This window comes from Mercenaria mercenaria, chromosome 17 (assembly GCF_021730395.1).
Source record: "Mercenaria mercenaria strain notata chromosome 17, MADL_Memer_1, whole genome shotgun sequence".
Classification (NCBI taxonomy): Eukaryota; Metazoa; Mollusca; class Bivalvia; order Venerida; family Veneridae; genus Mercenaria; species Mercenaria mercenaria.
Window position 1 is genome coordinate 28,684,344 of NC_069377.1, and position 23,374 is coordinate 28,707,717.

General features: G+C 32.5%; 1 protein-coding gene across 2 annotated transcripts in view; it reads right to left on the reverse strand.

The window, feature by feature from the left end:
• Positions 1 to 23,374, reverse strand: part of LOC123536550 (neuropeptide S receptor-like) — a 77,288-nt gene that overhangs the window by 44,961 nt on the left and 8,953 nt on the right. Inside the window, exon 1 of one of the 2 annotated variants that reach the window (XM_045319828.2) lies at positions 3,247 to 3,720. The exons of the other annotated variant lie outside the window; for it this stretch is intronic. Within the exon in view, the coding sequence (XP_045175763.2) occupies positions 3,247 to 3,336 (90 nt within the window). The 5' untranslated portion in view covers positions 3,337 to 3,720. Of the gene's footprint in view, positions 1 to 3,246; positions 3,721 to 23,374 lie in introns of those variants that run through there. 2 annotated transcript variants of the gene reach the window in all.

A 23,374-nucleotide genomic window follows, 5' to 3' on the forward strand; every position in this document is an offset into this window, starting at 1 on the left:
TTGTCATTGTCAAATGATTTTCTGAAATGATGTACAAATAAAAGGTATAAGATGCATTTCCAGATGATTAGAGGTGGCATTCTCACTAATCTTAGTTGATGAAATAGTTTAAAAAACATATGTTTTTCAAATGTCTCAAGTTTTCAAATGTAGACGCACACAAATTGAACCGTAATGACACTTTGCAGTTTCCTAATGACTACGTACTTTGATTTGGCATTTCGTCAGTCTTTGGACATAAATACAGCACAACGCGCACATGACTTTACAAAGAAATATAGAGAATGCCGAAATCACAGAAGGAGAGTATGTAATCTGTTGATTGTCTTACAGAAATAAAGACATTAATATTAAAATACTAGAGCAAAGATGCAGTTGAAACTGGTTGCAGTAAGTTGACCAAACTATTTGTAAAGGAAAATAATACATTCACTATTCATATTACCATTCCGTTATACTATACTTGAATGAAACACATTTGACTTATTATACTTTGCAAATTATTAGACGAGTGTATAATACTGAAATTGGTTTAAGTGCACAAATTTTATTTTTGCGGTATATTATTGATGGAACGAAACCATGCAGTTACAGCATGAAAAAGCATTTCATAAATTCTTATACGTCAATTAAATTGGTTTATAGTACAAAACAACATCCTTGTAGATTTACTTAATCAATCTAAACGATAAACAGCATCCGGATAATAAAACTAACTATTACAATGTAATTGAAGGGGGATACTTATCTAATTCACCAACAAAAAGGATTACAGTATCTTCGAGTAAGACAGTCTGACTATTTACTTCTTTCCTTTGGTTTTTCCAGTATTTTTAGAGTTAAACTACGATGAGGTAAACTCTCAGAAATAAAAAAAAAACATTAATCTTTTATCATTCAGTACCACACGATATTAAGAAGTCAAATCAGTTATAAATTTCAGATTATGATCTTGATATTGAGCGAACAGATACTCCACCTTGTTTGACGCGTATTTAATGAACTTCTGTCCATAAAATCAGATGGTCATTTCCGCAGTGCAAAGAAGCCCGACGGGTTCTCATTATATTACAAATTAGTTTCATCAGTGAATACAAAACTGTCAGTCGTGATATTGTTCGACGTAAGATTTGTAAAAAAGAAAAAAAAGGGTCATGATGTAAGTATATAGATTGTAGCTGAAGAATTCAAATGGTAAGAACTTCATATTACTTAAGGTAACTAAATAAAAACATAACCCATTCAGAATTTCGGTAATTCTGTACAGTAATAGCGCAGACTGATATTACATGTATTTCTATTAAATGAAACATATGTCTAAAGTTGTACAAAGTATTAAGATATTTTAAAAGTTGATGACGTTGAGAATACAATTAGAAAACTGCAAACGATAAACACACGGTGTAGAACCGTGCAATCTTTGAAATGTTCCTTTCCCTTTTGCTCTGAACAACACTAAAACTAGATTCTTAAAATGAAGTATGCAGTATCGAAATAATTCGAGCATATTTCAAAACTCATTGAAGCGTCCTATATATTCAAAATCGTATTCATCGTTTGCAAAATATACATTTCTTCTTTAACCTTTACCCTGCTAAATTTCTAGAATGGACTGGCCCATCATTCAATTTCGGCAGTATCACTTAAGGTGGTTTCATTAAAATTTACTGACTGAATTTCGAACGGTGCAGGCCATGATCAGCCTGGCACGGATGTGTAGGCTGATCTTGGTCTGCACTGATTGCAAAGGCAACATCTCTTGCCATCAGCAGGCTAAGGTTTAAGAAACAAAATCAGTTGTCATCTGCGCTCACATTGGTACATTGCACTAACTTTTGGTTTGCGTTGCTGACATTGCAATGAATGCTTCGGACAATGTCAATTTCAACACCAGTGATACAAATATCGTTGTTAGTGAAGTGAAATACAGAGACCTACAAAATAAACCAGACCAGAATCTCTCAGTAGGACATATCGCGAAATCTCGTTTAAACACGTCAATGCGATCTCGTTTTATCTTATAACTCTGTTTTGCTTTTTACTTAAGTTAATTAACTAAATAATGATGCCACTGAAAATACAAAATATACAGAGTACGTATGATTTCTTTGGTGAATATTTTATTGCCGGAAAAACTTACCGTTTAAAGCTCAGATCAATTACTAGGCATTAAAGCCTTTCTCAAAGAAATAAATAGTATCGTATTGCTGTAGAAAAAGAAGTTAAAAAAGAAAAAAAAACAAATATAATGCATGTTTTTCTGTTGAAAAATAATGTATATTCTGCACCAAATGATGTTTTTCACCATAGAAATGATATTAATCTTTTTATGGTAATGTATATCTGATAAATGATTTACAACGTATCTTACACATTGATAAGAAAATGTTACATCTTAATCAATCAAAGACACCGACAATGTTTAATGACCAGTGCATCATGAAGGACTCGTTAAATATAAAACTTTATAATTAAGGCAGCTAACCTCCTTACCTCCGCTATCCCCTCACAAATGCATTTCAAATTTAAATGGCAGCATTACTAAAAACTACTACTAAAAACTACTGATTTTTATGTATTTCTATAACTTGTAATCTGTCAGTAACGAAGATTCAAGGACTTCTTAAATATAAAGCAATACTTGTCTAATATTGAATAAACTATTTTTTGATGTCGTAGGCACTTGAGATCAGTGCCTTTGCTATCATTTTTATTGTAAAAAGCATAATTTGGTGCAGAATGTTTATATTATTTTTGAACAAAAAACAGATGTTCATAAAATGAATCAGTTGAGAATATCTTTGATTCATTTCATAAATAAACATCAGGTGAAGTGTTTCCTTTAAAAACATCATTTTAAATATTGGTGTAACGTTTTAAAGTTTATGAATGCTTGAGTAATAGATTATGAACATTTAGTGAGATGTGCATGCATTCGATTTAGTCCTTTCAGGTAAAATAGCACATATTTCCTTTAACTAAAAGCACTTGCATTACGTCATTACGACCATCCGTTTTGTATGTGAAATCTAGGCTAGTAAAAATAATATTTGCTCCATTTGAATTCTATAAGGACTTTTGGAAATAAGACTATTATGACATTCGTTAATGTAATAGCATCATTTACGTCTAATGAATGACTGAAACATTTATTTCATAATCTTCGTGCACAAGAAATTAAATATTAACATAAATATCTTAAAACTACAGTAAAGTAGCAGAAAAATGGCATACAAAATGTCTTACCGCAAAGTCGATAGATTGACCCATTCCAGTCTGATCTGTTGCATTTTTACTCAAGTCTACTGAAACATTTTCTCCGTCTTTATATTCCATTTTTAAGATGTTTCTTTTCTTTAAGTAAGACAAAAAGTAACAAAATAAAATGGAAAGAAACCACTAGAGCTTTAATTTATTTATCGTTTCTATCAAAGTATGCCTCCTTTTTATTTTTAAAACAATACACGCAAAAGGCTTTCAGTACAATTATGAAAAATCCAAAATACAACACAGCATTAAAGCACCAATCTATTCCATTTAAATACCGCAACAAGTAGTCAGTTAAATGGCATAAACCCAACAAGTAGTAGTAGTTGTAAGCTATAATATGATCAGCAACAGTCTGCTGAGAGTTCTTCAGGTGTTTCGTTACGTGGTTTCCAATACTCATCATGACGGTGCTGCCCACACTTGCTGTATTTAACAGTTGTTTATGATATTTTTGAATTCAGTTTAAATACGATTTATTTAATTTAACGTTCAAAACGCGTATAAATTACAAACCCATTTGCGTTGAAAGCTTTAAGATTTAATTTTTTACCGTTTAACGTAAGTACTCAAACCACATCCTGTTCTAAATGAGCTCAGATCTTAATTACTCGCTCTGTTCTATTCTTCAATTAACTGAACTGCAATTTCACTCGTCAATGACAAATTAATTTTTTATCAACCTACACGCAAATTCCGTATTAACATGGAAGAATAAGACCCTACGTCATTATTGCAAACCGGTTACTTTGTTAAAGATATTACTTTAAATGCATCTTTATCAAATGGTTTTGGTACATGTATTTCAAATACTGTAAACTTTTTTTGTATATCACCGTGCTAGGTCTTTTTCAATAAACTGCTTATTAACTGAAAGAAATTACCATGTTTTCTTGTGAACTATTCATAGTTAGATTTCGAATAAATGTATAATTTTGAATAATGTTCACACCCTGTTACACCTTCAATTACAGTATCGATATCTCTGTGGTTCTGTTTGCGGAACAGAAAAGAACAGTTCTGTTTGCGACGTGTTACTCTGGTTCATGTGCTAAATACTTGGAGATAGTCTTCTTTTATCTTACTTTTTACATATAACTCATGATGCCGTCTACAGCTAACAACTTCACATTAAAGACACAATATGTTGACTTTTGATTTAGATCTATAAATAGAATAAAGTATTGTTTAGTCACATCGACACAGTTTGTGCCGTGCCATATGGTCATTTTTAGTATTGAAGGCGGAAGAAGACCATTTATGCTTCTGCCAGCATTACACGTTGGTGGCCACATTGTTTAATACTTGAACGCGGAGATTAAAACCAAATTTAAATCTCATCGTTTTAGAACAACAAATATTATATTAATTGTGCTGTACCTGTGTTTGTAGCATTTATTCTAAAGAAACTGAGATGTCATGCATATCCATGCGCAGTATCAGCATATCATCTACATCTATAACAATTAGAGAGAAACCAAGGAAGCTCTAATATTTTAATTTCTAAGTATAAATTTTAGACTTAAAACGCTTTTTTGTAGATACGAGCATTGGTATCATATTTGTTTGATTGTCTAATAACTAACCAAACGATTTACTTTGAAGACCTTGAACTAAACATGTAAATATAATATTGTTACAAATAAATGGGTGAAAACAAGGATAAAAAACTATAAGAAGCCACGACCTTGCCCAATTATACAGATAGGAACAAGCCAATGATAATGAATCATTTGTAACGAGTTTTATCATTGATTTTACTTTCATATTTAAAGTTGCAGCATTTTAAGAAGGTCTCAGAACCCTGAAATTATTGTATGTCTTCTTATTTACGCAGAACACACCTGGTACGCAAAATGACTTTATTCTTATATACTTTCATGTTGTAAACGTTTACAGTTTTAGACACAATAAATAGTTCATACTTACCCTTACGGTGCACTTTTTATTCAAATGAGAAAACACCATTATTAGTAGACAGCTGTTACGTATTATTTCAGCTTATAGAGAGAGGGCCTTACGCTGAACACTTTAAACTATTTAAACCATGTGATATGTTTAGCATGGAATACTTTAACATGTAAATTTACTCTAGCTAATCTTGTCTTCTTTTTATATTAATCTTGTCTATGTTTTATCTAGGTATGTTCCAAATGCTATAAAATAGCAAGGTAGCAACTATAAATCTTACACAAACAAAATAGTTCACCTTGTTTTCACGACCGAATTAAAACAGACGTTACTGTAAACTGATGATTTTATAAAAAGGGATTTGACAAAAAAATCCCTGTTTGGGGGTAGTATACGCCGTTTAGAGTGTCTTTATTTTGACCAAATATCGGAGGACTATTTTGGAAATTGTCAACTTTGCAAAAAATCGCGGAATTTGTGACATGGATTAATCCATGCATTGGCAAAACCCCGAATAAAAGAAGCTATAATTTCCATTTTATCATGGTTTATTTCATCTGCGAATTCAGAAATCATTACTGATATGAATGGATTAATCCATTATTCAGTCCAAATGAATTCCATACTTTGAAGAATTTTTTTCACTTTATGTTCTTTTATAAAACATATTGTAGAGTCAAAGCATGGATTAATCCATCCTTTCTTCCTTGATAAAGATAAATTATTTCTTCAAGTAGTGTGAAAAAACCTGTTACACTTTTCTAAAACTTCTACATACGATGCAGATATTGATGAAAAAGATGGATTAATCCATCCTATCATATGCATGAGAAAACATGTAAGACGTCTAAATTATAATCAAAGACATGGATTAATCCATGCATTCTTAGTGCATGTTTTCAAAACTGATAAATTATTTTTTCTTTCATGTAATGAAAACCTGTTCTTCGGCATGGATTAATCCATCTTTTCTTCATGCACTTTTCCAAAACTTCTACACGCGATGCAAGTATTGATAAAAAGATGGATTAATCCATCCCTATTATATATAATAAAAACAAATTGTAAGACGTCTAAAATATATATGCAAAACATGGATTAATCATGTATTTTGGTGTGCAAGTTTACAAAACTTGATAAAAGATAAGTAATCCGTAACAATTTCATGTAGTGAAAACCAGTTCGCGGACATGGATTAATCCATCATTTCTTCTTGCACATTTCACAAACTTCTACATGCGATGCACATATTGATAAAAAGATGAATTAATCCACCCCTATTATATATAATGAAAACAAATTGTAAGACCGTCTAAAATATTTATGCAAAACATGGATTAATCCATGTATTTTGGTGTGCAAGTTTACAAAACTTGATAAAGATAAAGTAATCCGTAACAATTTCATGTAGTGAAAACAGTTCGCGGACATGGATTAATCCTCATTTCTTCTTGCACATTTCACAAACTTCTACATGCGATGCACATATTGATAAAAAGATGAATTAATCCACCCTATTATATATAATGAAAACAAAATGTAAGACCATCTAAAATATATATGCAAAACATGGATTAATCCACGTATTTTGGTGTGCAAGTTTACAAAATTGATAAAAGATAAAATAATCCGTAACAATTTCATGTAGTGAAAACCAGTTCGCGGACATGGATAATCCATCATTTCTTCTTGCACATTTCACAAACTTCTACATGCGATGCACATATTGATAAAAAGATGAATTAATCCACCCCTATTATGTATAATGAAACAAATTGTAAGACCGTCTTAAATATATATGCAAAACATGGATTAATCCATGTATTTTGGTGTGCAAGTTTACAAAACTTGATAAAAGATAAAATATCCGTAACAATTTCATGTAGTGAAAACCAGTTCGCGGACATGGATTAATCACATATTTCTTCTTGCACATTTCACAAACTTCTACATGCGATGCACATATTGATAAAAAGATGGATTAATCCACCCCTATTATACATAATGAAAACAAATTGTAAGGCATCTAAAATATATATGCAAAACATGGATTAATCTATGCATTTTGGTGTGCAAGTTACAAAACTTGATAAAAGATAAAGTAATCCGTAACTATTTCATGTAGTGAAAACCAGTTCGCGGACATGGATTAATCCATCGTTTCTTCTTGCACATTTCAAAACTTCTACGTGCGATGCACCTATTGATAAAAGATGGATTAATCTACCCTATTGTGATTATATAATAAAACAAAGTGTAAGACCGTCTAAAATATTATGCAAAACATGGATTAGTCCATGCGTTTTTGGTGTTCAAGTTTCAAAACTTGATAAAAGATAAAGTAATTCGAATATTTCATGTAGTGAAAACCAGTTCTTGGTACATGGATTAATCCACCATTTCTTCTTGTACATTCAAAAACTTCTACATGCGATGCACATATTGTATAAAAGGTGGCTTCATTTTACATTTAGTGAAGCAATTCTAAAACAGTCTCGGTCGTAAAATCAAAGACACGGATTAATCCATTTTTATTCCAACACGTTTTCCAAATTTTCTGCATACAATGGTAATATTGGTTATTCATCCATATTTCATGTAGTTAGAGAAAAACAAAAAACAACATTTGCTGACAATCTCAAATGTTAATATCAAACCCCCTTTCTAACGTTGCGCGTACCTTACATTTTTCTATGCTACAGCAGAGATTAATCCATCCCTCTATAAAAAAATTTGAAAAACGTAAAATAGGTTTTCAAGAAAAAGGATAGATTATTCTATCAACTCATACATGTTTGGTTGGTTTAATGGAAAATAATCATAATAGTCCAAAATATGTTCTCATTTTTTCCCAGTTAGAACGAAGGAAATTCGCATTCTTTGTGTCATAAACTCAATGGGCTTTAGAAATTAATCTAGGTTAAAGGTGGTAATAAATATATTTCATCAGTGACTGAGGTTATACACCCTTTTAATTGCTGCCACGTGGCTGGCTATTTTGGTTTTAGATTTTACACTGCCGTGTGACCAATATCCTATCGTCCGATTTTCAAAATTCTTTTAAGCGTTAAAGTTGTTTGACGATGGCTCTCATACATAAAGCATTCCTTCCTGTTTGATATAATATCAAACTGTAAAACTTTCTGCATTGTTTCAGCTCGGATTGTTCAGTTTATACAGCTTTTCATACGATAATATATTATTTTCATTTTTAGCCTAAATGAAATCAGCGAAAATTGATCAGTAATATACTACGTCATGCATTTCTTGATGTTTGTTTCTAATTAATAGTAATACACAACATTTCACACATTAAATCCTGCGCCGTTCACGCATCAAATTAATTTAGAATCACTTCTTTCAGATTTTCGATATTCACAGACATGCAAAAATGTCTTTATAGATCTATAGACTTCTCTATTTGCCGTCTGCTATGAAGAGTAGAGTTATGAACGATAAAACCCATGGAATATTCGTTTCATGATCTCCATAAGTGTAATTTAATCTGTTGAGATACGAATATCAGTCTGCCATTCTCGCATACCATGGTTCCCGGTAGTTCATCTCTGACTTTTGTACGAAACTTCTGATGATAAAAAGGCTGTCTGTCAGTATCTGCTGAATACCCCATAAGCATATTTCCATCGTGTGTCAACCTGAAATAATGTACACGCATTAAAATCTATAATAACAGACGCCGTGATCTTACAGTTCACAGATACCGAGATTGACAAAGGCTATAAAATGATCCGGTGTGAAAATTATAATTTATTATGAATAAATCTGGTATGGGGAGGGATGACATAGTTTTAGTATCATACGCACCATACCCATTCCATCGCGAAAAAGAAAATAGATATTAAAATTTTCCTACTGTAGTTTGATACAAATTATCTAAAATGTTTCTATCTAGATAGTGTTAGTAAAGTCATTGCGTTTATGGTTATAATTCATAATACTGTAATAACATTCCATATTAAATGCAATGTGTTATACTCCTGTCACACATAGCCGGGCCAGTCCTTCCCTCAATTAAGAGCTGTCTTCAAACTGAGACAAAAGGTAGAGATTTTTCAAGAAAGATTTTACCATCATAATTGTTTACTTTAAAGTACATAAAAAATGCAGTGATGTGGTCTGCTGTTACTACTGCTGCTAAAATGTAGTTTTACTTCACCAAAATAACTAAACAAACAAATAAATTAATTAATTACACTTCTCATTCTGCTTCTATCAAAATGTCACAATACATCACAATGTAATCTTGACCAAACTAGCCCAGCTCCGTAGCGATACCTTGTCAAAATTAGTGTCCCATAACCTGTCTGCCGTTATTGCCCTTAATTAGTGTTCCATAACCTGTCTGCAATGTTAGGACTTATTTAAGGGTATAAAATAGTAAAAAAGTTGTATCTTCTATATAAAATTAGCAATCTTCTGCGAGCTGTTAAAATATACCCAGACCCATTTTAGAAAAGGATCACTAGCCTTATGTTCCTAAATGACCTATAAACCACAAAAGAACACCAAGAAAAGTAGATATTGTGTATCTTTTAATGTCAGAGATTTAATGTCTGACATGTCTACACTATGGAATATCTTCCAAACAGACAAAGTTCTAATTGTGGGTAAGAATACATGTGTAAATATGTTTATTTACATTTCTTTAAAAGCTAAAAGCAAAAAAAACCTCCTTGAAATGCTACCAAAATGTCAGGGTATAGGTCAATAATGAAATAAAAAAAAGACCTGTCTTATATAAACATGAAAATGCCACTTTTACTGGAAAAATGGAGGATTATTTCTTTCCGCCATTATCTGGCTGCTTGATCACCTATATTTAGGACTACTGTACTTTAAAATGCAAAAAAAAATCTCTCATGTACATTTTGATGAAATATGTGACAGTGACATGACAGGTTTATTTTTTACTTCAAAAAATTATTTTATACTTTCCTTATTCTTTGTGACTGTACAAGTTCCGATCGATATTTTTCTAACTTAATGTTTTAATTTTGTCCAAATGTGTGAAAATGATGTGTTTGCTAAAATAAAGATTTTGATTTTCAGTCTCGCGGTCAGTATAATATTTTTGCAAGGACTTTTTTTTTTAATCTAAAACGATTTTTATTTGATGTTTCTTTCTTCGTGTTTTATAGACAAGTAAAATAATCGTCATAACCGTCTAATCTGTTTGCGTTAAATTATTTTACAGGCATCCAGTATTCAAGTCCGTTAACTTTTCGCATCAATTAAAAAGCTTACTTATTTTTTTAAGAAACTTCTTGTGAAAATTTAACTGTAGCTGCTAACATTTCATAGCTAAAAACTTAAGCTATAGCAATGCTTTTATGACATGATCAAGTGTATTATTAGTCTCCCTGGATTTACAACCCGAGAGCACGAGCACGGAGGTAGTATCTCCACCTCCTTGCCTGGAGGTATACGTTCACTGTGGCAACACTTATGATATTGTTTGATAACGAGCAAAATGTACATACAAACAAACTTTCTATTATTTCGATTTTTTAAACATTTTTAAAATGATTCGCAATGAACGACATGTCCTGTGGTCTTCTGGCCTTCGCTAAAACGACAATCTTTGGATCTATTACATGGTACTATGAAAAACATGTTCATTTCAGGCCATTGTGAAAACATATTTATGTTTGATTTATTTCAGATCATTATGAAAACACGTATTTATTTTTTTATGTTTTTAAAAACATGTTAAAGTATAGATTATCAGCGAGTACGATATCTTTCTGCATGTGACACCATGAGCGCGGAGCTCCTGAGGTGTTTAATGAAGCTTGTCGGCAGGTCTTTCTTACACTTAAGGCGTCGATGTCCGGTTAACTCTGCGCCCTCGTGAAATTATTACTTTTTGTTAGTTTTGGGTTTAACGTCATTTTCAACAGTATTTCGTTATGTAACGGAGGGCAGTTAGCCTTATCAGTGTACCAGTAAAAACCTGTTCTCAGCATTAACTGTCAACTTCACAGATTAATCTGAGCGGGGAGTAACGAATGATTTCAGACAACAATGTATTCTATCGAATCGTCACGGAGAACATACGCACCGTCCAGGGATCCAACTCACGACCATGATCCGTAGATCTGAGCTCCCCTACTGAGCTAAGCGGTCGGACTGTGAAACTGTTACGCCAGACGTACAACGTCTATCTTGTATAATAACGTTTAAAACGGTTTTGCTATAAGCTATTCCTTAATAAAATTTCTTTCGTCCGTATTGAAAATTATTACCATGTGCATGTTTGTGTTTGTGTTTGTATGTGTGTGTTGGGAGGGGGCGGGGCGGCAAGCATACATTTCATGTCCTAAAATTGATATATCTGGTTTGCTTCGCTCGCAAATTTATAATCGCTGAAATGTAGGGACCGGACGACAGTCTCAACTTCATCTTATGAGCCGCAACATGAGAAAACCAACATGGTGGCTTTGCGACAGTATGGATCCAGACCAGCTTGCGCATCCACGCATTCTGGTCAGGATCCACTTTGTTCGCTTTCAAAGCATATTGCAATTAGAGAAACGTTAGCGAACAGCATGGATCCTGACCAGACTGCGAGGATGCACAGACTGGTCTGGATCTATGCTGGTCGCAAAGTAAAAATATTGGTTTTCTCATGGCGCAGCTCATATTGCTTTTATGCCTCAAATAGTCACGCCCAGATTAAAATGAGATTGCACTATTTCAATTACACATCAAAAACAATTGTCCGAGGGAGCATATTCATGGATCACGGGTCCCCTAGAAAATCCGCCCTAATCTTGGATTCGTCCCTGTATTAATGCACGTTTTACTGTGTATCACAAGTGCGCTCTTTTGGAATTATGTAATTTTGAAAGAAAAATACACTGCAGTAACAGCCAACTGATGAATAAATGTTGTAAAGAAGATAAAGCTGCAAATTGGAAGGCGCACTAGTACTTAATAAAATCTAAAAGTATCCAAATCTCATAGATTATCCTAAATGAAATTTAAGATATGATGCAGTGTAACATTCAGCTTCAGTATTTCATCCTGGAACCAATTTAATATACATTATTCTGTACTGGAGTTGCCAATCATTCGAAATAACTATGTAATATTGTATACATGCCTAATCAGTGGTAGTTAAAATGAAAGGAATGATACTAGTTTGAGTTTTTTGTTGTTGTTGTTCTTTACAAGATCTGAATTACAGACCTACTCGAATAATTTACTAACAGATGACCACTGTTTTCAGAATAATTTGTGATGCACGTGCGCATGTCTCTAAGTGCACGTGAACAGGTCTGGCTAGTGTAATAGAATAGCGGTTTACGTGCACATACAGGCCTTCCCGCGAGATATATATTGTTCATGCAGGTCTTTCCGAAATATATAGACCCTAGGTAAACAAAGGAGTGGGTGTGTTAATTTATTTCGTAGTGACAGATATAATTTTTGATATAATACTTCGAAACAATATTACGTATACATCAAAACTGCTTACACTTAAGTCTTGAAATAGCGTAATTTTGACAGTATAATATGACGCTTAGATTACCAATTTCTTAAGATGAAATATCATAAATATTAAACTCATTATTGCATTTTTTGAGATTGCATGTTTTGAACGAATGAATTAATTATGTCTGTGTCGCCCAATTCATTCGTAAAGAATTTGCTTATACGAAATGAAATTTTTTATCGGTACTGTAGTTGCTTTTTTCTTCCTTGCAACTTTTTTTCTCGTTTAATTCCAATGGCATTCATGAAACATTTTTACATGATAAATTTTTTTCTTCGACTTTATTTCAATCCCTTGTAACATCAATGTTTGATATCAATCCTTGTAACATCAATGTTTTGATGTCGATTACTAATGAAATGATATTTAAATGAATTTTGATTGATTGAATGAATGAATGAATGAATGAATGATGAATTGTTTCGGCTATATTCTGAATTTTTCATATCGATATTTCAAAATTTAGTCAGTTGAAATGTTCTTCATTCACTTTTATTTCGTTATACAGCAATTCGTAAGATCTACATTTTCATTGAAATACGAAGAAACTCGTGTTTCGGATGCACAAAAATATGTTTAATGATGTGTTCTTAAAAAAAGAATTAAACGCACTATTCATATTTTTTCTAATTCAGTTAATTAAAATTAAAAGATAATTATAAATCAAATATGTACTTACCCTATTGTCCAAGTCTTCCACTGAAGAATTAATGACAGAGTATATTCTCGAGTGCGGTCACTTCAACAGGATGTTATCGCCGCGGGCTAGATAAACACACAATGCGTGTTCCCGCTGATTGGACGATTCAATTAGCGGCGCAGGGTACTTTGCCTTTTATAATTAATGTGTATGATTTTAATGTAAATTAATGTTGAAACTGTTGAGACGGATTAATCAGTTTAATGCCTATGTAACATTTGATTAAAAGTATGTTAACATGTTAATGATCATGAACAATATCAGTACCACGGAAACAAAATAATCTTGGAACAACATAAAACATCTGCGGAATTACTTGGAAACGAAAAACATCAAAGGATATGAACACAAATTTCACTTTATGATTTTATAAGTAAATGCTGAATGACTGCTGTTACCTAATAATCAAAATACTATATCATCAAGATGGTAGCAGACGATATTTTATCAACTGAATGAAGGACAACGTGTTTGTTCGAATCTTTGGATGTTGACATATTATCATAATTATTTTGCATTGTATGCAAGAGTGTTGTAAAAGTGCAGACAACAGAATGGATTAATACATGCATTTGATTTTAACAATAGGGATGGATTAAATCGGATATTAACATTAAGTGGCAAAAAAGTTCGGACACGCGCAAGAAGAAATGATGGATTTATTCATGTCTTTGAAATATTTGTATTATACATCTATTTCCGTCAATATCAGCGTTCATTTAACTTCTACAAGTTTGAAAGAATGTAAAACGTTTGGCCTTTGAAATGACCGAAGGATATATTTTTACAACATGTCTGCGATTGGGATTGATTAAAAATTATTTTCCATCTGTATAGCGCTCTCTCGTATGTAAGGATCTGTGAATGTAAAGAAAATGATAAATTATAAATCCTTCTTAATTGCTTGTAATGAAAAATCTATCAATGAATATCAAAATTGAATGCAGAATTTTTTGAAAAGTGCAAGAAAGGATGGGTGACACGAAATCATTGATTTTGAATTTGTGATGGTCCGTGAATGTGGTTTTTTTTATTTTAATTTTGGAAATGTGCGCAAAAAGAAAGACTGAATTATTCCATGTCTTTAGCTTCCATTTGAAATAGTCCACGAATGTGTTTTACTATAGCAAATCCATCTTTTTCTATCAATATTTGAGGGTCTGGGCTCCAGATTTTGGCTAAAATGATTGGGTATTTTTTTTTTCTTTTAAATGAAACCTGGCCATTTAATCAACATTAGAATATGCAGTTTTAGCCGGGAGTCGAATCCGGATTGCCTCGGCAAAAAAAAAAAAAAAAAAAAAAAAAAATCTACCATCTTGACCAATACAGCATGGGGGAATTTGTAGAGGAACAGAACAGAACAGAACAGAACATATAATTTATTTCAACTTGTACATACGTACATCGTTGTAACGTATACATAGTATACCACATATAACATTTTAATAGTCACGTAAATACTTATTGGTACTACTTCTAGTTGATAAATAAACCAATATCAATCAAAGTTACCACCATTACATAAATAGTCAGAAAAAAATCCAGTCTAACTGAAACAGTAGTCGTTTAATCAGCGATTTATGAGGATGAACTTTTATAACCGTGCGGGTACTTATTTTATCCATTACATTTATATACATGTACAAAATTCATAAAAGTGGTATTATGCGCATGTTTAAGCATTAATCCAGCTACTGCATTGTAGAGGCCTAGATCCACTACTATATATGTGTCCCCCCAATCTAATTAACAACTCCCATCTTATCTGTTGCTTATCAGCGATTATGTAACAGTAGTTGATTAAAGGGCAATTAGCACGGAAGGGGTCCCAGCTAGACCGTGAAGACGTGTGTAGTAGAGTTGAAAGAAATTGATTTTCCTTCGATCAATGTTGATTCAATACAAAATAATACCGTTTTTAGAACTATATGGCACGATGTAAAATGATTTCTCTTATGAAAGTTACCTTGACATACTACCAAAAAATTTAAGAAGTTTTGTATCACGAATTAGACTGTCTGCCCATTCTCTTAAAATACATACAGGTAGATATGGTAGAAACAGAACACCAAGAACTGTGACTGTTGTAATTTACGTGATATCGAGGACGAATACCATTTCATATTGATTTGCCCTTGTTACTCACAAATAAGAAAACAATATATCAAAAAGTACTTCTTCAACCGGCCGTCAATGTTTAAATTTATAGAATTGCTTAAATTAGCAAATAAGACCATTCTTACCAGATATATTAAGGAAGCATTAACAATAAGAAAAGAAAAATTGTATAATAGTTCATCCTCATAATAGTCGGATATGAAATTAGGCAGGTTTGAGCTTTTGTGATAAGTTATCCCTGAATTAGCTGTTACCATATTTATCTAAAATGATTTATCTAGAACGATACCTATGTCAAAAATTTCGTCGTTGTTTATTAGAAATTCGTGACTATATATGTGTATTATATTTTCTTTATCTAATGACAATGTATGTACATACAAGTCATAAATAAAATATATGTTCTGTTCTGTTCTGTTCTGTTCTGTTGATTTTTATTATTATTATTATTGTTGTTGTTGTTGTTGTTGTTGTTTTTGTTGAAAATCTACGGTTTTCAATCTGAGACAAATGTAACTCACAATATTCTGCAAGCATTAAAACAAAATTTTTAGATGAGTAAATGTTACATTTTTTATAAGATTTTGAATTAGTGCACATCTCCAAACAGAACTCGAAAAAATAAAAACTTGATTTTTCCGTAAAAACCATTAATGAAATTTGTAACGTATTCCTAAATAGGTTTCTTATTATTTTATTATGATGTTTAATCAACAAATATTTTTCTTTTCACAAAAAAATGCACAAATATGTATTACGTGTTTTTAAAACAAAATTCAGTTTCCCCTTCTTACTAATTGATACAATACATTTGTAAGGTAGACTGACTTGACCCTAGTTTATTAGAACAGTCATCAGCCCCCAACTGTACCAATGAAGACAGAAATCACTTGGCCCACTAGGTCTTTAACGCCGGACCGTTGAAATAAATATTTATACACACGTAATTAAGGCAAATTTTGAAATGCATGCTTAAGATTCTTTTGGTTTTAATATTTGTTGAAATTATTTGGAAATCATTTGAACTGAATGTACAATGAAGAAAGTTTGGAGATTACTTACCAGACGGGGAATTTCGGTATTCTTTACCGCTGCTGGAAAAATCCATCTTACACCCTGGGTGACTCTCGTGCTGTAAATGACGTTCTACGAACTATATATATATATCGGTTTACCGTGGCCCAGTGGTTAAGGCGTCCGCATCGGGATAGGGAGGCCTAAGGTTCGAGCCCCATGGGGAGCGTTCGTCGGTAGAATGTTTGTAATGGGACTCGTTCCGAAAAGGCCGTTTCGTGAGCCGCAAGCTAGTTAAATGGTTACCGACTTTTTTCTGCCTGGCGCCTGGCATAGTAGTAGGATTTTGGAGGCAATTGGTACGCACAATATAGGTGTCCCATAAGCCAAATTGGCTGGCCCTTTTAATAAACAAGAACTTTACCATTACCTTTTTATATGTAGAAGATCTATGTAGTAATTTATATTATATTTATGGACGTTGGTTTCCCGTATTTTATTTAAATACGCTGCTATAAGAAATAGTTCTAAAAAGAAAGCCGTTCGATAGCTTTTATTATTATTCTTATTATTTCTAAATATGATATCTGCAAGAAAGAGATTATATCACTGGTTTTAGGTGCAGATATCCGGCCCTCGAGTATATATTTACGCGGTAACTCGGCAGAGCCTCGGCCGGAAATTCCATCTGCACCAACAACCAGTGAAAGAATCGCATTAAATCCATGTCTTTTTTATTTTTGTTTGGTAAGATCAGCAAATGTTGTTGTTTTGTTTTTTTTTTTGCACTAAAAGAACTGCAGATAGATTAATCCATCTTTGATTAATCAATGTCTTTGATTTTTTTCTTTTTTATTTTGATATGGTAAGCCAATGTTTTTATACTATAAGTAAATCATAAATGCAGACTGATAAATCTTTTTTCTTTGTTTTTCAATTAATATCAACATTGAGTGTAAAAACTTGGGAAAACATGGATTAATCCGTGTCTTTGATTTTATATAGTTAATGTGATCCGCGAATGTGCCTTTATTTAAGAAATAACTTGTAGCAAAATAGTGTTTAACACTATTCATGCAGGATGGGCGTTTATACGTCAGGCGTAATGATTTTTTTCACGACGTATTATCGCCCGAATGTATAAAAAGTGTTAAAACTAGGTTTTGTTATAAATTATTTTGATTCTAATATGCCCTTAATCTAAAACAGTAGATACAATATAGTAGCGCTTTTTCTTGGTCGCAACCTAAACATCGAAGTTACCGCACGTTAACATGACGTCATTGTAGCGTAAGAGTGTTTCAACAAGAAAAGTACATTAGAATTCAATATAAAAATAAGAGATGGATTAATTCATAATTTCTATATTAATACACTGAATTTAAAAAAAGGTTTGGTAACTTGGAAGTAGAAAAGATGGATTAATCCAGGTCTTTTATGATTTTACATAAATTCGAAACGTTTCATACGGTTTGCTTATGTGTTTTTCAATACATGCAACTGGGATGGATTAATCCATCTTTTCTATCGATTTCAACAATGTGTGTAGCAATTATGGAGACATGATAGAAAAAAGATGAATTAATCTTTGTGTTTGATTTTACTTGTGAGACGTTCACAAACATAAAATTGGATGGATTAATCCATCTTTTTCTGACAATATTAGCATTTGTTTTTACAAGTGAAATAGACAGATTGATATATCCTTTGTTTTAACATTTTAGACGGTCTTACAATATCTTTCCACTACACAAAATAGAGATGGATTAATCCACTTTTCTATAATCAATGTTAGCACTGCTTAGTAGAAGTATTGATTTTACATAATAAAATGAACGCATGGATTAATCCATGTTTTTGGTTTAACATTTTAGATAAACCGACATTACGTATTTCACAGTCAGTAAACAGTCCAAATGAAAGGATGGATTAATCCATGTATTATATTAAACATGAAGTGGACTGATAATATATTTGTTCAAACTAAAATGAGATAGAGTCGGAACAATATTTTTTTCACCAAATAAAATGGGGATGGATTAATCCATCTTTTTTACAATTAATGTTAGCCCTGTTAAGTAGAAATATTGGTTTCCTTAAAGACTGAATGCATGGATTAATCCATGTTATTATTTTACATTTTAGATTAACCGACAGTGTGTATTTCACAATGACATTGTAATAACAGTCCAAGATGAAAGGATGGATTAATCCATGTTTTTATTTACACATGAAGTGGATTGATCATGTATTTGTTCAAACTAAATGAGATAGAGTTGGAACAATATTTTTCCACAAAAATAAATATGGATGGTTTAATCCATCTTTTCTATAATTAATGCTGGCACTGTTCGGTAGAAGTATTGATTTTCTATAAAGTCAATGCATGGATTAATCCATGTTTTTGGTTTTACATTTTAGATAGACCTACATTGTGCATTTCACAGTCAGTAATGGCATTGTAATAACAATCAAGATGAAAGGATAGATTAATCCATCTTTTATATTACACTTGAAGTGGACTGATCATGATTTGAACAAACTAAATGAGATAAAGTTGGAACAATTCTGATTTCAGTCGATTGCGTTGCTTATTAGAGTTTTGCTGATTGTATGATGGATTAATTCCATGTTTAAGATTGTATTGGTTTCTATATTTGTAGAAATTATTTGGAAAATGACTGGGACTGAATGATGGATTAATCCATGCACTGTTACCTGAAGATCTACGATAAATATTGGAGTTTTATTGTAAAGGCATTATCAGCAATGGATGTTATATTTGCAGATGGATTAATCCATTGTTTATTAATGCACATGGAATAAAATTGAAATAATAGCTTACGTATTTTATTCGTTTGTTTGTCAATGCATGGATTAATCCATGTCATAACCTTAGCACTTATTTACAAATTCGACCATTTCCTAAATAGTCCTCCGTTATTTAGTCAAAATAAGGACACCCAAAATGGCGTATACTACCCCCAAACAGGGATTATTTTGTCAAATCCCTTTTTATAAAATCATCAGTTTGTAATGATATTTATCGCCCTGTGTGTAAATCCATGTTCACCTCGTGCCTAGCTTTTATGAGCAAACATAATCTTGTAACACAACACCTAACATCTGATAAATAGTTTAAGACCTAAGTAGAGTTCTTTTAGCAGCATTTGAAAAGTAAGATATAAGAAAATTCAACAAAAGGTGTTGTCGCGATATCACTTTATCTGCTGTATGACGTCAGTTTATCTGTAATATGACGTCATGCTAAACGATGCTAAAATGTATTTCAAATACATATGCTATTGTTACGGTTGGGGTATTATCTGAAAAGAAAAAGATAAACATTCTACATGTACTTGTTAATGTGGTAGCTTTTGCTGTTAACCTGTTACAACATACGGGTGCTGCCCTTTTACTTTTTTAATCAGGAAAAAATATGATTACAACATGAAGACACTGTAAGATATTCTATCTCACTCTTTGTCTGATTTTTTTAACTGCGTTATTCTTATGATTTTATTCAGCTGTGTCATTCCGTCTTTAAAAGTACGGTTTACTTGCTTTGGTACTGTTTTGATAAAAAAAAAAAGTCCGACAGGAGAACGCAGCCGCCCATACACAACCCCATAATGAAATATGGGTATGTATAAATGTATAGACTTTTCTCTATTTTATTATCACAGCAGCGTTGTTTGTGCCGTAAAAAGTCTCCCCGTACATTCAATCAGGGCTGTTATATTTCGATCTTCTCATATCGTTCAGCACGACTTTTATGTCGTGTTATTGGTACTGTTTAGTTTCTCAACATGACCATTTCGGCCTGGGTGGTTTCAATACTCCCGCTTTCATAGCCTTGGGTATTGTATAATCACCGCCTGCTTTTTAATTTTGTCTTTTGACAGTTCCTGTGATACGCAGGTTCCATAACCTCAGATCCCCTTCCAAAATTCCAGTTTGTTTAGTTCTGCCCATTGTTTTCTCTTTTGGGACAAACCCATTTTTTTATCTGGGGACCAAACGCCGCTCTTCATGGAATTACACGCCTCAACACGTGTATCATTGAAGGTTCCATGTTCACCGCCGTTTAGATACATCTGAGGATGTCTCTAAATTGCTTTTTGTACTTTTAGCATGTGTAAATGTTGAGTTCTGCTCAACCCGGGGCTAGAGGGCATGGGCGGTAGTATGCATTTCCACTACTGTCCATGAACAGGCTCAATCAAACCGAGCCTGCAACATTTTCGTTTTTTGCCGTGTTGAGCGGCCTGTGAAGTTTCTACTTTTCTCTATTTTATACAGCATAATCACCCAGCGTTCATTTTCTGTCATGTAGAGTAAAACGAGAAGTCAATGTAATATCCATAAAAAGAAGACAAAATATTACATTTTATATATCCAACAGGTTTCTAGAACACAATGTTTTCTAACAATAATCCTGCAGTATACAAATGTATCTTCAGACGTGTACAGGATTATGTAGTAAAATATATGGTCAACAAGAACAAATTAAACACATAGTCAGCCAGTGGCAGAAAGACCAGCGGGATGTTTCAATCGGTTTATTCAGTACAAAAAAAAAATCATTTTATTATCCTATCATATTACCAATTACGTTTTGACTGCAAACTCAATAACTGAAACCATATTTCAAATGTTTGATTACTGATCATTATTCGCACTATCAACAACTGTCTCACACACAGCGGAATATCAAGACAATTATTGACTGAACAGGCAAAATGGCCAGTAGACAAATCCAAATTCGTTTAGTTGAAGTGAGGCTTGGAATTGCTCATTATTTACTCTGTCCCGTCAGTCTCAGCCAAAGAAATTCCTACCGTCCAACTTTAACAGGGCAGAAAAGATACACATGTGTTTAAAAATAGCTACATCATTACCTCTTTTGTTTAAGAAATAATATATCTCATTCAGTGATTTGTCGCTGAATAAAATCATTGTTTGAAGTTCAGATGCGAAGAATTGTGTCACGAGGGCCCTCGTGATATATTAATACGCATCTGAACGACAAACAATGATTTTATTCAAGAGCAAATCACTAAATGAGATATATTATTCCGATTCTAACACGTTACCAAGGTTTTTAATAGTACATCCTTGACGACATCTATTAAATATTTGCCTGTTTTCTGTTGGTTTCTTTTCCAGCGCTCCTCTATGCCGTTTGGCGCTATGACGTAATAATTGTGATGTCAGAAAAGTGAATTGTTGTAAAACAACTCACAGTGTTCAACCTTCTTCGTTTAGTAGGAAAATGGAGCGGGTCGTGTTAGAATTATCAGTATATTGCTTAACTGAATATAACTCTAAGTTCACTGTTAAATAGGTTAAATCCTCCTGTCACAAGTCGTCGCTAATTTTATCCTGTTAGACATATATCATATTGAATTTTCTGTAGATACAGATCCCGAAAAAAACTGTTCACACTCTAAACTGCATGTTGCTCGTTTTCCATATCATTACAAAATTGACATTTCTTTTCACTTATACCTTCGAAGAGACCAGTTTCAATGTGTAAAGTGGCAATGTTGTAGATGCAACATTATCAAAATCACAAAACTCTTGATATATTTCGACAGTTTGACTTTAAATAATCCAGAGGGACAAGCAACAACTAATGATATCAGGTCCATGGCTTACCAAATCGTCAGATAAAAGTACATTTACAACCTGTTTCATGAAAGGCATATGGATTGTAATAGTATAGGTAGGTATGGCACATTTTACATAATAGCTATGAATTCTGTGAAGGTAAGGATTCTATTTGTCTTTTTGCTTCTATAAAAATGATACATAGTAAACTAAAGAAACACAAGGTTATTGTATTGTAACGGCACGTTAAATATGTAAATGTTGGACATAAATGAAGATCTGTGAAGTGCACATACTGTTATACTATCGATCAGTTATGAAAACATTTTTAAGAAAGTCTTTTTGGGTTTATACTTGCAATAGCTGGTTCTCAGCTTGTCAATGGATTCTCAGTTGCTCGTACAGAAAGCGGGGTAAAAAACCGTGGGATTCGAAAGTCTCGGTTTTTATTGTTGTTTGAAACAAGATTATCATAGTAATACAGACTATCGACTATATCAGCGGGGATCAGAATAGAACGTTTCATAGAGCAATTCCGAACCAGCTACCAAATAATTATTTGATTGCCTCACTACCCATGTTTGGATGCAATGTTACCCTCTTTTCCCTATCGCATTGTAAACAAATGTAATATTCTTAAATTGCTTAAGTTCTAATTACAGTTTGTGTTGTAATTAGACTTTATGTATATTTTCAAAGGACTTTGAAAGGACTCAAAGGCTCCAAGACGTATTGGCAAGTAGAACCAATGCAAAACGCAAAATAATAAAAAAAAAATCCCAGGCCGGTAGAACATTTTTCTGAGGGTAACTGCATTACATGTCATAAAACAATGTATAGTTTATTTCAGATCATTTCGATATTTTACCGATAGTCGATGATATAATAATTATTTTTCTAAATTGAAGTTTTAATTTTTTTTCACCATGTAACGTAAAATGTTTAAGCACTTGATGATCTTATCTTATTCTTTCCTTAATCAACTGCGAAACGTTATTCAAAAACATTTAATCGTAATCTAATATCAGCATTAAATCAAGTTATTGCATATTTCTGTTCTTTAGTAATATTCTTATTCACCTTACCATTAAATACATCAGTACTGTTAGCAAACAATCCTATTTAAGCAGCTTGTTTTGAATGTGTAAGAAGAGAAATTAAATATGCCATCTAAAATATACTGCTCTGCAACAGACTTTGAAGAAACCAGGCGTCTGGAAATTTTTATT